At 44.4% G+C, this 14,195-nt stretch overlaps 1 protein-coding gene across 3 annotated transcripts in view; it reads right to left on the bottom strand.

Annotated features, from left to right (window-relative positions):
* The window catches only part of ADAMTSL3 (ADAMTS like 3), a 350,523-nt gene that overhangs the window by 76,015 nt on the left and 260,313 nt on the right, over window positions 1-14,195 (bottom strand). For all 3 annotated transcript variants that reach the window (XM_053888620.1, XM_053888619.1, XM_053888621.1), the window contains 2 exons: window positions 7,836-8,028; window positions 7,577-7,756 (listed from right to left, as the gene is read on the bottom strand). In XM_053888620.1, the coding sequence (XP_053744595.1) occupies window positions 7,577-7,756; window positions 7,836-8,028 (373 nt within the window). The remainder of the gene's footprint in view (window positions 1-7,576; window positions 7,757-7,835; window positions 8,029-14,195) is intronic.

Below are 14,195 nucleotides of genomic sequence, written 5' to 3' on the forward strand. Positions count from 1 at the left end.
GATTCTTCCTATTTCTCTTTGATTATTTTCAATTCCCTCCTTTCTACCACTTCTCTTACTGCACTTCTTCCTAGTTTACTCTCCATTTCGGGAACCCTCCCTTAAGTTTTCTGGTTCTCTCCTGGACCACGTTAGCTCTTTTCCTTCACACCCCGGTTATTTATTCAGCTCATTTCCGGGCTTTTCTATTTCCGATCTGTTCCTGTGTATTTCTTAATTTCTCTTAGCTCGCTTCAAAATAGTAACTTATATTTTCATCTGCATCAAGGCCGCATTTCCATGATGTTGCTATGTTACTGACACTTTTACAGCATCTTTGCATGGGGTGTGCTGACACCCCTATTTAAATGAGATCTGTTTTTTCCGTACTTTCAGGAGAGTGTAACGGGGTGGGAGTGCTTCAGGGTCCTTACTATTCCCTCTTCTGGTGTTAAGGAGAAGTAGTCAACAGTGTGGCCACAGTTCTGAGATTCATATCTTCTGGACTCTTCCACGCCCAGGGGCCCGGGCATCCATCACTTCCGCTTTGTGTCCTGTCTCAGCTTGGATTACAATCGCGGCAGGTTTGCTGGGTATTTCTTCGCACTCTTAAGGATGTGTGTTCCCCTCGTGCTCTCCAGCCCTCTTAAGGCCCGCGTAGGTGTGCGTGATGTCCCCTGCACTCAGCCACAGCCTGGCCCTGGAGTCCTCTCCCATCACTTACTGGTCTCAGCCCCCGAGGGGTCACGTATGGTTGACTTCCGTGCCTCTTATCATCTCCGTGTCGGTCTAGCTGTTAAACTTACAGCTCCTGTACAGTCTCCGCTACTGGGTATGGTTTGGCCTCACCCACGTAGAGCACTTGTGTTAACGGGACTATCTGTGTTTTTTTTTTCTTTCCTTTAGCAGTTCTCATTGCTCTGTTTTCTGTGTTGTTTTTTAAACTGAAGTATAGTTTTTTTTTTAATTTTTTTTAATTTAGTTTTGAGACAGAGAGAGACAGAGCACGAGCAGGGGAGGGGCAGAGAGAGAGAGAGAGAGAGACACAGAATCGGAAGCAGGCTCCAGGCTCTGAGCGGTCAGCACAGAGCCCGACACGGGGCTCGAACTCACAGACTGTGAGATCATGACCTGAGCCGAGGTCAGACGCTCAACCGACTGAGCCCCCAGGAGCCCCTAAATTGAAGTATAGTTGACACACGGTATTATATTCATTTCAGGTGTCCAGCTTAGCGATTTGACAACTCTCCACGCATTAAGAAATGCTCACCACGGTACGTGGAGTCACCTCTGTCACCAGACGAAGTTATCACGACACTGCTGATGCCATTCCCTGTGCTGTGCTTCTCGCCACTGTGACCTCTTTTCTTTGTGCCTGGAGGTTTGTACCTCTTCATTCCCCTCGCCACGAGGGATCTGGGGATATGAAACAGCTGTGCTGCCATTGTGGTTTTTCTTCACTATTTTCTAACTATTTTCAGAGGAACTGCCATGGACAGTATATGCTGACGTGTCACAGTATTCATTTGTCCATGGCTTCAACTACCCCTTAAATGTGGATGCTTCCCCCAATTATAACCATCCTGCAGATCTCTCTTGAGCTGCAAATCTTTACTGATGCCTTCACAGACCCTCAAACTACACACGTTTCGAAATTAACTCATTTTGTCTCCCTTTTGGGTCATCTCCCAAATGTGTTCTTCCTTCCCCGATTAACTTTAAACTTAACGCCATCTCTTATCCCTTGACCACACCCCTCTTTTCCGCTCAAATCTTACCAGTTCAGTCACCAAATCTGCCCACTCTATCTGCTAAAGAAACATCTCCCAACACTATCTACTGCTGTTCTCTGCCTGACTGCTTCCTTATTCTCATTGGTTTTATTCCAACCCACCTAACAAGGTCTCCTAGGCTCTGGTTCCTTCTCCCCCAACGAGCTGTTCACACTGCTGCCGGACCCACATGCCTGAAAGCCTTGCGTTTCACTCCCCTATTCAGAACCCTTCTCCGTGCCCTCAATGACCGCAGGGACAACCACACACACCGAGGTCCTCCCCGGTCTGGTGGCAACCTCTCCTCTCCACCTGTCTCACCTTCTTCCATTTCTTTGCTGCAACCTAATCTCAAGCCACGTAAGACCGCCAAGCTCATAACCTGTGCCTTTGTGTGCACTCTTGTCACTGCCTGGACCCCCTTTGTCTCATTTCCACCCGGCCTGCACTCAGCCTCTAAGACCCAGTTTTACACCCGCATCTTCTGCAACACTTTCCTGGGACCCACACAGACCCAGATGTTTCCCCTCGATTCTTCACACAGTTCTGTAGATGGGAGCCCTTTACTGGCTTGTCAGTCACAATTTTTTGGATCTGCCTCATTCAACTGTGAGCTCATGAAGACCACGTTCTTGGCTGTCCCAGGTCCCCAGTGACCAGGGTAATCGATACAGCAGTGTGTGGTCAATGTCTGCTGGTGAACTGATCAGGCATGTTCAATTTAGAAGAAGCTTTTATAAATCTCTTTTAGTCAACAAGTGTTTTCCAAGCACCAAGTGGAATACATATATGCAGAGATGGCCCTTCCCCTCTGGCATCTACAACCTAGTCCAGAAAATAAGGAATATTCAGGAGTGTGTGTGTGTGTGTGTGTGTGTGTGTGTGTATTATTTAACATAAATAGAACAGAGAGAAGTATATGGACTTGAATGCACTGGGTATATTTCAAGTGGGTCAAAATGTAAGAACAAACTACCATATTAAGTCTAAAAAGACATTACTATTCAAGTAGAAGAGTGGTGATGTACAAAATTATTAATATTAAGAAACACATAATGAATACTACATAATAAAAAGAGGAAAAGGAAGATTTTAGAATAAACCTTGTAAGCTGGAATATTCTTCTATTCATAGAAGGAACACCTAATGTATTTAGATTAATCACCTTGGATCAAGATCAAACTAATCCTGAAGGATATGACTGATAGAATGGATTTCCATCTAGAGAGAAGATATTAACTAGCTTTACCAAACACCAATTATGAAGATAAAAATAAAGAACACCTTAGAGAAGCCCAAAAGGTTCTTAAGCTTTTTGAAAGAGTCCAGATGTTGGAACTTCTTTTATTTCTTTTTTAATTTTTTTAATGTTTATTTATTTTTGAAAGAGAGAGAGAGAGACCAAGAGAGCGTGCAAGCAGGGGAGGGGCAGAGACAGAGGGAGACACAGAATCCGAAGCAGGCTCCAGGCTCCGAGCTGTCAGCACAGAGCCCGACTCGGGGCTCGAACCCACGAACAGTGACATCACGACCTGAGCTGAAGTCAGATGCTTAACTGAGCCACCCAGATGCCCCCAGACATTGGAACTTCTTGAGATCACTACCATCCTAAGTAACTATCAACAAGCTGAAAGTGTCTCATTAATGAGAAGTGTGTGTGTGTGTGTGTGTGTGTGTGTGTGTGTGTGTGTGTAACCCTCTCATACAGGTGTGTGCTGCTAAATGCTTCACAAGTTCTTGGGGAGACAGCACTATAACATGTGCCGACTTCTGTGCGTGAATGCTTCCACCATGGCTGATTTCAAGCTATCAGCCGAGCACGAGTTAAGAGATGACAGCTGGTTCTCACAGCTGGAATGGATGGGTCCCAACACACCACTGCTCTCATGAGTCACAGTTAATGAGTCTATTAAAAATGAGAATGCCGTATTTATAAATCCATGTGTCCAGGACATATCTTGAGCTGTTCTTTGTGAACGTTCTCATTAAAGAGATCTCCTTTATACTTGGCATATGGCTGTATTTCAAGAATTAAAGAGCTAGCAGACGTTGGTGGCTGAACACAGGAGCTGAAGAAGTCAGAGACGATCAGAAGTGTTGGAAAGATGGTGATATACTAACAAGAGACAGAAGCAAGGTGGGGAGGCAGTTGGGAATTAAGTGGTTGTCTCTTTGCTTTCCCAGGATGAAGGCACATCCTATTTGGACACCTGCAGACACCATACTGAATAGAGGGTTAGAGACTGTTCCTGGAGATAGGGAATTATTTATAGAAGTCAGAGACGAGGTCAGGACACAGAATCAGCTCTGGAGGAAAAATGCAGTGATATGCATCAAATATCTGATCAAGTGTTGAGCTTTTTGGAGACTTGGAGGAAGACAAACCAGTAGACAAGATGTAGTTAGGTAAACAGGAAAAATGAAAAAAAAAAAAAAAAACACCAAGAAACATCATGAAGGAGAATGATGAAGGCAGACGAAATGGTCAAACGCTCCATCAAGATATAGAGGGTACACAATGAGGAACGGTTTCTGGATTTCAGTCAAGGAACGGATTTCAGCACGGGGTCCGCGGATCACAGAAATCCGCCGTTTGGGAAGACTGCCCCACGCAGGAGTCAATGCTCCCTTCTTACAACTCAGAATGCAGTGTGAGAGTCGAAGGCTTCTTTCTGCCTAACGCAGAAAGTTTTAGTTCAGATCTAAAGTTTAGTTTAGAAAGTTTTAGTTCAGATCTAAAAACCAACGAGCCAACGAACGAACAAAGCCCCAGCGGCCATGAATAGAGCTAGTGTCAGGAGAGAGGGCTGTTCCGGCTGTAGGCCGAGAGGTCTGGCTCGGTGAGAGATGGAAATCCTGGCATGGCTCCTGAGCCTTTCTGTGTCCAGGGTTAGTGGCCAGCTTCAATGCAGAAAGGCCTTATCCAGAACCACAAGATGGATGGCTGCCCCCGAGTGAGCCAGCCTGTGGCACAAGGACTGGTCTGGCAGAAACTTTTGGGGAGGGTGGCGATTTTGGCATCACTCTCTGCCAAAACAAAGCAAGTCTGAGATGAGAGGGAATGTCTACTAACGGGAGACAAGCTGAACCCCGCAGGAAACCCAACACGTGCGCCTGACTGGGCCCGAGTCTGGATGCTGGCTTTTGGTTTCAGAGCCCGAGGCCGGCTCTGCCTTCCCGGGCATGTGAGCACACCCACCCTTGCTCTCTCAGGGAAGTCTAGAGATGCAGCTTTGGCTGGGAGTGGGACGAGGTCTTGCCTGTGCCTGTGCTGATCTCTTGCGGTGCCCATCAGCTTGCCCTTGCCCTGCCCAGGGGTTGCCTAGGAAACTGACGAGCCTCAGGTCCCAGCCAGCTCGCGTGGGTAGCCTTCTCTCCTGTCTCCCTTTCCTCCCAGCAACAAGCCTCCCGATGAAAGATTTGCTCATCTTCATTAGCAGGCTTGAGCTTTTCGAAAGGTCATCACTTCAACAGAACTCCGCGTTTCCCCCTGACTTTGCAAAGACTCTTGGGGAAGGGTATTTACCTGTTCAGAGCTTGCTGGGCCCCAGGACCTGTCACAGGTCTCATGGCCACTGGCCGCAAGGACACTCACTGTAGGCCAGAGGGGAAAACATATGCACGCTCAGGAAGTAGCTCCCCAGGGAAATGCCATAAAACCTTGGGTCATTGTGAGTTCAAGCTGGGAAGTGCTGTGCGATTTCAGGGGCGGAAGACTTCACAGAAGAGGGAAGCTCGGGCCTGGATCCACGATTTGAGAGCGAGGACAAGAGCAAGGACCCAACGGGCAAGCACGACTGGACATAATAACGGTGTTACTTCAGTGATGCAGAACCGGGAGCAGCAAATTCACTGCTCACATCAAGAATGGACAGGAGAGGGACACACCCCCAGTCTCCACTCTAAAAGGCCAATGAGAAGAGCTTGTTCTAGAACACAAGATGGAACTGAGAAGGGCTGTCTGTTCTTAGGGAAAAGGAGAAAAGGGAGAAGCAGAAAGGTGTATTTTAGAGCATGGGAGGGGTTCTAGGTCCTCCCTGGCTGCATCCAAAACAAGGTGCCTGTTTTCTCCATGACCTCTGCTCACTTCCTGCCCTTCCCTTCCTGCCTTTTCCCCTCAGGTTAGGACAGCACTTGCCCAGAGAGACCATTACCCAGAGCCATTCCCACCTTGGACACAAACTCAAGGGCTGTGCAACCCTGGTAAGGATGAGGGGCAGGTAGGGAAACGCTTCTCCAGCTCTGATGTGCTTTACAACACCTGGAGAGCTTGTTGAGATGCAGATTCGGATCCTGAGGGCTGGCCTGGGGGCCGGGGGTGGGGTGGGGGCTCAAGATTCTTCATTTCTCAGGAGCTCCCAGCTTGTCAAGAGATGCCCGCGTGGTTGGATCTGGGCACCCTTAGTGTAGCCAGGAGATGAAGCATCACACAGTGCTGAGAGCTCTCTGCGCAAGTGCCCGGCCCTTCTGCCCCCTGCAGCTCTCTCCCTAACCTCGGGGAGATGGTAACTGGGCCTTTGACCTCCTCCAAGGGGGAGCAGCAGGTCTTCACACCTGGGGCTCAGCTGGGTGACTGCCATCAATACTGTCTGCCCACCAGCCTCCCTAGACACCCTCCTGTCTAACACCTTAGCCCACTTCCCCCCGCCTGACCCAGTCTCAAAGGAATACTTCCACTGTTTCTTGTGGACAGAGGAGGGGAAACAAAGCAAGCCAGCTTTTACAGATGAAGATCCCCAGGGCAGATTCCTACCTGTCCTTCCCCGTCGCTAGCCTCGGAAAGATGCCTCGCCTGTAGCAGCCACATCTGTCCACCCAGACCCTGACTGTAGGAGGAAACGATTTTCCGGCCCCTCGTGTTTCTGACCTGCAACCTAGCAATTCATGGGGGAGAGTATTGGCCACTCGTTGGCTCTGGCTCCTTGGGAGTTGGACAGAGTGAGCACGGTCGCTGGACCCTGGGGCTCCTCCCGCAGACCCTGGAGGGACGGGTTTGTTTCTTGAGCATTTTCTGAGGGTTTAGGGAAACATCTATTGATGACTGTCAGTGGCCCAGATGAGGACAATGAGGGGTAGCTTGTCAATTAAGATAGTTTTTGAATACTGGCACTTAATTGAGCTAGACCGCTAAAACAAGGAACATACAAAGCCGGAGAACAAGCAGGCAGAGGTACTGCGAACCCACCCTAGGCCAGAAGAATGTGCGCCCTCCCTCGGGAAGATGAGAAGGGTCCACTCTGCCAGGTGCTTCTGTCCTAACAGCTCCCGTTAAGCTCACGGCAACGACTGCATTTAAATAACGGGAAATGGGGCTCAGACAGCTTAAGCACGCTGAACAAGGACGCCCAGTTTCCAGGCAACAGGGCTGGGAACCCATCGTGGGTCCACATGTCTGGAGCAAAACCCCTCGCTCTTGCACGAAAGACATACGCCCTCGCACCAACCTTGGATCACACAAACGTGGCCTCGGATCCTAGCTCTACCCTTGGGAAAGTCACTCAATCCAAATGCGCCTCTGTTTCCTCGCCCACAGAAATGGAGGTGACGTCTGCTTCCTGCACCGTCGTGGGACGGCACGACCAGAGGAGTGTGACAGGCTTTGAGCCCGGCACGGGATTGAGGACTCAGGGAAGCTCAGCCGGGCCAGGGACTGCCCTTTCTTATTTGTTGAGACGGATTCTGATGTCAGAAGGCCCCTCTACCCCCACCGGAGGCCCCAGGATACACACCCCCAAACGCATGCCGCAGAATCTTGTGGGGGAAATAATTAGAGGCTGAAACAAAAAAGGGGGCGAAAAGGAAGTAAGGTTGGGGACAGCCCTTACCTTCGACCAGTCTCCCACCGTTAAATGTGGAGGACAGTCTGTTCGGGCGCAGGACTTGTGAGAAGACGCCTTGGGTCCTTGGCACAACTCATCGGAGAGATTCAAGAAGCCGCCGTCCGTTAACAGCTGCCGGCAGGCGACCCTTCGGTTCTGAGTCCCCCCGCCACAGGTCCTGGAACACTGAGGAGACGGAAGGAGGTGGGTCGGGGCTTGAACGGCCACGGGCGTGGCGGACCGTGGGGTCCCCGGTGTGCTGTACCTGCTGCCATTCCTCGATGTGCCAGCTAGGAGGGCAATCAAACTGACTGCAGGCTTGTAAAGCGTGGGGCTTCTCATCCCTGCATTCCTCGGGGGGGGCCGGGGACTCCCCCGGGTAGAGGCAGTGGACCTCCCGGGTCTGGATTCCGACGCCACAGGTAGCCGAGCAGGGCCCCCAAGAGCCGGTGTGCCACCTGTACCAAAACACAAGGGACGGGGGAGTTGAAGTGGCCGGTGAGACCACGTGCAACGGTCCGAGCATCAACGATCTCAAGTTCTTCTCTGGGCGCCCAGATTTCACACTCCACGCGCAGACCCGAGACCACAGCATCCCCACCGACAGATGGCGGTTAAAACACAGACATATAATATGCACAGGCAAGAAACGCGGGGAAAGTGTTTAAAGATTTTTACCCACTTGGGAAAGCCCAGAGGACAAAAGGAGCAGATTTCTCCCCGTTCTTAACATGCCACCATATATCAATAATAAAATCTTGGTTTTGTTTTGAATAGAGCCCCAAGGCAAGCATGATTTATATGGGTGTCAGAAGAAATTTTAAATGCTTAAGAGCACACTTCAGGAAATTTTCAGGGCACCTGGATTCATTATTTGGAATATCCCTAAGAAAATTCTTCTCTGTTAGGATTGGATTTACAACACGTACGTATAATGGGATTCCTTTCCAATAAGATCTTGGAAAAATCAGGTTTTCTCATGAAACATCTGTAAAAATGAAAACCCAGGGCAGCTGCTTTTGATACATATTTCCAAACTGCATTCAAGGAAGATTCTCTTGAATCTCAATTCATACTCCTGCTAGAAGCACGTGAGAGAGCGTGGTTTCTGTCACCCACACCGGACAGCATCCCTGCCCACCTGATGGGTGAACGACTGGACATGATAGTTATCTTAATTTGGGGATATTTAATGATCAGCGAACGCAAATTTTTAACTAGTGGAGACATATCATAAGGAAACAATTTTAAAATGCTTACAATTGACATAAAAGGATGTTTGCTCCTAGGTGGTGGGTAATAGCAAAAAAACAAAAAAACAAAAGCCAATTTAATTAAATTTTATAAAATGGAATGAGACGATCTAAATGTTTAACAATAAAGGGTAAACTAAATAACTGTATATTCATGCAGCACAATGCTAGCAGCCATTTAAAAACAAAGTATAGTTATGGACATTGAAATAAATTCATGATACATGTTTATTAGAAAACAGGTAAAAAATACTGTATGATCATATTGTTTTATGCATTTATAAATCATGCACAAAAAAGCCTGGATAATTATACATCAGAATGTTAACAGTGATGAGGTCTAAGTGATAGGATTTTTATTTTCTTTATTCTTGCTAGTATTTCCCCTGATTTTCCTTAAGATAAACATTCATTGTTAGAAAAAATAAGTTTAGTTCTTTGAAAAAAAATAGTGTTTATCTAAGGGTGACTTTCAGTTTTTCTGATTTCTAATTTTCTAGAATAAATGTTTTACTTGTGCAAATAAGAGGAAAAATACAAAATGAAAATTATGCGAGACAAATGCAATGGGACAAAAAGATGAAAACTTTCATTTATGAAGGCAAAGTTCACAATGAAGATATAATAATCATAAAAGTATGAAGACTGAATAAAAAGTATAAATATACATGTAAAATACAGCTGTTAGATATAAGGAAAATGAAGGATAAGTAATAAAAAATTTTTAAAGCTATAAAATACTTCTCTAAGCCCCTGGTATATCAAGAAGGCAAACTTTAAATAAGAATATAGAAAATTTAGTGACACATTTCGAAGGCTTGATGACGTAGATAACTTTGGGGGAAATTACAAAAAGCTTTATTCAAGATTGGGACTAGATCCTGTTAATTTTGTGGTTGAGTTTCTACAAATTTTCAAGAAACAGGAGAATTCCCATGTTATTTTAAAAGTTCCAAAGTAAAAAAGAAGATTAAAATATTCTCATGCATCACAAAGATAGGAAAAAGCTTGAGCACAAAATCTGCAAATATACATAAAGGAAAGAGTTTTACATGTAACGATATATTCTAACTCCTAAATAAAAGAGAAGTATAAATCCCAAGTAAAAGAGAAGTTAATCAAAGGATTACAATACTAACAGTACATACTGTGGACTGAATGGTTGTATCCCTCCCTCAAATTATTTGAAGTCCTCAATTTTAATGTGATGGTAGTTGAGACTGGGACTTTAGGAGGTAATCAGAGTTAGATGAGGTCATGAAGTGGGGGCCTCATGATGGGATCAGTGGCCTTATCAGAAGAGAAACCAGAGTTCTCTCTCCCTCTCTCTCTCTCTGTCTCTCTCTCTCTCTCTCTCTCGCTTTATCTCTCTCTCCAACAGGAGGACACAGAAAAAAGGCAGGTGTCTTCAAGCTAGGAAGAGAGCTCTCATCAGAACTGTGCCCTTTCCAGCACCTTGATCTTAGACTTGCCAACCTCCAGAACTGTGAGAAAATAACTTTTTGCTTAATCTATCCAATCTATGACATTTTGTTATCACAGCTTGGGCTGATTAATATAGCATGCTTTTTTTGACCACAGTGGAACCATATTAGACAATCCCAATACTTAGAAATAATCATCTAAATTACTCATGGATCAAAGAAGAAATCATAATGGAAATTAGACAGTATGTTTTAGATACTTGCTAATAAAAATACAAAGTGCTAAAACCTGTGGAATGCAGCTAAAGCCATGATTAGAAGAAAATCAATAGCCTTAAATGAATATATTAAAAAGAAAGGCTTAAAATCATAACCTAAGTAGCCATTTCAAAGAAGTTAAAAAAAAGAACGGTAAATTAAACCCCCCCCCAAAAAAATGTAGGAGAGGTACAAAATACATGAGAACAGATACGAATGGACCAGAAAACAAAAGTTACCCCTTCAAAAGACTAATAAAATTGATAAACTCATGGTGATTTAGGAAGAACAAAAAGATAATCCATAATTACCAACAAAAGGAATTTAAGAGGGGATCTCAAAGGCATTAAAAATAAAGAGTACGGGCACGTGGGTGGCTCAGTCAGTTAAGTGTCTGACTTCAGCTCAGGTCACGATCTCATGATTCATGAGGTTGAGCCCCATGTCAGGCTCGGCACTGACAGTGCAGAGCCTGCTTTGGATCCTCTCTCTGTCTGTCTGTCTGTCTGTCTGTCTCTTTCTCTCTCCCTCTCTCAAAAATCAATAAGCATTAAAAAAATAAAATAAAAATAAAGAGAATAAGTGTGTAATGGAAAACACTATATGTCAATAAATTAAAAAATTTACATAGACTGAAAATATTCCTACAAAAACCGACTTACCAAACTAACACATAAATGGAGAGAAATATGAATAGTTCTATATCTATTAGGTTAAATTTGTAATTTAAAATACTTAAAAAATAAGCTCAAGTGTCAGCTTCCTTGGAGAAATTCTACTAAACATTTAATGCATAAATATTCCAACCTTATATAAATTCTCCAGAAATAGAAAAAGAGGGAAAACTTCCTGACTCATTTAGGTCAATGTCACTCACAAACACAGATGTATAAATCCTAAACAAAATATTACCAATGAAATGATAAATAAATATTACATCATGACCAAGTTGGGATTATTCCTGGAAGGCAAAGTGGCTTCCATCTTGGCAAATCAATCAGTCTTTTTGATATTAACAAAACATAGGAGAGAAATCATGTGATAGTTTCAATAGAGGGTGAAAAACAGTTGATAATTGCACCAATATTCATGATTGAGAACTTTCTTAATCTGAATAAGTGCATCCAAAAAAGCAAATGGTAGTGGTGGGGGCAGTGGAGGAGAATAGAGCAAGATATCTGCATCCTTCTCTCTTTAAAAAAAAAGGCAGTAACAGTTAATGAAAGACATAAGGCTCAAGCTAATTTCCCATACAAAATAAACATCTCAGTAGACCATAAATCAAATGGAAACAGTGCTGAAGTGGACTAAGGTTATCCAGGTTTAGTGGATGCCAGGATTGAAAACTTGCCATAACAGCCGGGAGTTCAATTTCTATGGGGAAAGTAAACAACTGGCACCACAGTGAGGGGGGGGGGGGTGACTGAAGCTAGGCTCATTTCTAGAAACACAGTGGGCAAGACTCCCTGACCCATAGCTGAAGGCTGAAGAAAAGTAGCCTGTGTGTGTGGTTGAAATTGATCAGCTGTCTGGGATAACATAAAAGAATGGAGATAACTGGAGCCTGGTTACTGAGCCAAACTGTCATATAATCTGGGAAGGGTTCTGCAAAATCTCACCTGGAATCAGAACCTAAAGGAAGCAATATGAGACCTGGTTCTGATCTGAGGCTCTTGGGGAGAGGTATTTATTCAGGTAAGCCAAAAACTGCAGAGAAGAACACATAACTCCCATTCAATATGAGCTTGCAAACCAAAAGGTCCAAGGAGAAAAAAAATTAATGACATGAAAGCGAGCAGACACACTCAACAGATGACAGAATTCTCCCCTAAAGAAATAGAAATAACAATAGCACTACTTGTATAGCATGTGCTATTTCCCACATTTGGTTTTAATATAATACTCACTTCATCTTTATAGTGTCTTAAAAAACTTTAATGTAACTATGTTGGGTTTTTTTTTTTTTATTCTTAGGGGCTAATAATGATCCAGGAAATAGCAGACTGATTGCATATGCTTCCTTCTGTTTCCTTCCACCCACACTCCCCAAAATACCCACTAAAAAGAGAGCAAAGGGATAAAAGTGGTGTCAAACAAAGGCATATGACCACAAAGACAAAGAGACTATCAGAGATGCATTTGAAACATTTTGTAAGCCGGAGAGAAGATGGAAAGTGATGTTTAACTTAGCAGCCTGGAGAACTCTGAAAACTAAGCTGGTATTTGTGGGAAAGTCCAAAAGCAAGAAGCCATGAGAAGATCAGACACAACATATGTCTAAAACCGGGGCACAGCTGAAGCTAAAATTCACTGAAAGTGATTCACTTAAAGTCTATATAAACCTGAAATCCTTTTGCATGTCTGAGGCCTGAAGGCGATTTATTCTCCCACACCCGACAGAGGGTCGAGGGACTTACTTAAGGACTTGGCAAAGAGCAAAAAGTGGGGGACTGTACTAAGAATGAGGAATAAGTGAGGATCTACGTATTGCCAGGTGAACCATTAGAGTTCTTCTGTCTTGGCTCAGAGAAAATACTTCCAGTCAGACTTGTATCCTTTTCCCATGCAGACAAAAGGTTGGAGAAATCCTCACTAGAAACATTAACCAGCTACACAAAAACAAACTCAAAATGGATGAAAGACCTAAATGTAAGACAGGAAGCCATCAGGAGAAAGCAGGTAAAAGCCTCTGTGACCTTGGCCACAGGAACTTCTTACTCAATATGTCTCTGGAGGCAATACGAACTATTGGGACCTCATCAAAATAAAAAGCTTCTGCACAGTAAAGGAAGCAATGAGCAAAACTAAAAGGCAACTGACAGAATGGGAGAAGATACTTGCAAATGACATATCAGATAAAGGTTTAGTATCCAAAATCTATAAAGAACTTAACACCCAAAAAACAAAATAATCCAGTGAAGAAATGGGCAAGAGACATGAATAGACACTTCTCCAAAGAAGACATCCAGATGGCCAACCAACACATGAAAAAATACTCAACATCACTCATCATCAGGAAAACACAAATCAAAACCACAGTGAGACACCACCTCATACCTGTCAGAATGGCTAACGTTAACAACTCTGGCAACAACAGAGGTTGGTGAGGATGCGGAGAAGGTGGATCTCTTTTGCACCACTGGTGGGGATGCAAACTGGTGTATCCACTCTGGAAAACCGTATGGAGATTCCTCAAAAAATTAAACTACCCTCTGACCCAGCAATTGCATTACTAGGTATTTATCCATGCGATACAGGTGTGCTGTTTCAAAGGGACACATGCACCCCAATGTCTATAGCAGCACTATACACACACACACATGCACACACACACACACAATGGAGTATTCCTTGGCAATCAAAAAGAACGAAATCCTACCATTTGCAACTACGTGGATGGAACTAGTGGGTATTATGCTAAGTGAAATTAGTCAGAGAAAGACAAAAATCCGATGACTTCACTCATATGAGGACTTTAAGATACCAAACAGATGAACATAAGGGAAGGGAAGCAAAAGTAATATAAAAACAGGGAGGGGGATAAAACATAAGAGACTCTTAAATATGGAGAACAAACAGATGGCTACTGGAGGGGTTGTGAGAGGGGGGATGGGCTAAATGGGGAAGGGGCACTAAGGAGTCTACTCCTGAAATCACTGTTGCACTATATGCTAACTAACTTGGATGTAA

The sequence above is a fragment of the Panthera pardus genome, unplaced genomic scaffold (assembly GCF_024362965.1).
Source record: "Panthera pardus isolate Hobbes unplaced genomic scaffold, ASM2436296v1 HiC_scaffold_23, whole genome shotgun sequence".
Lineage (NCBI taxonomy): Eukaryota > Metazoa > Chordata > Mammalia > Carnivora > Felidae > Panthera > Panthera pardus.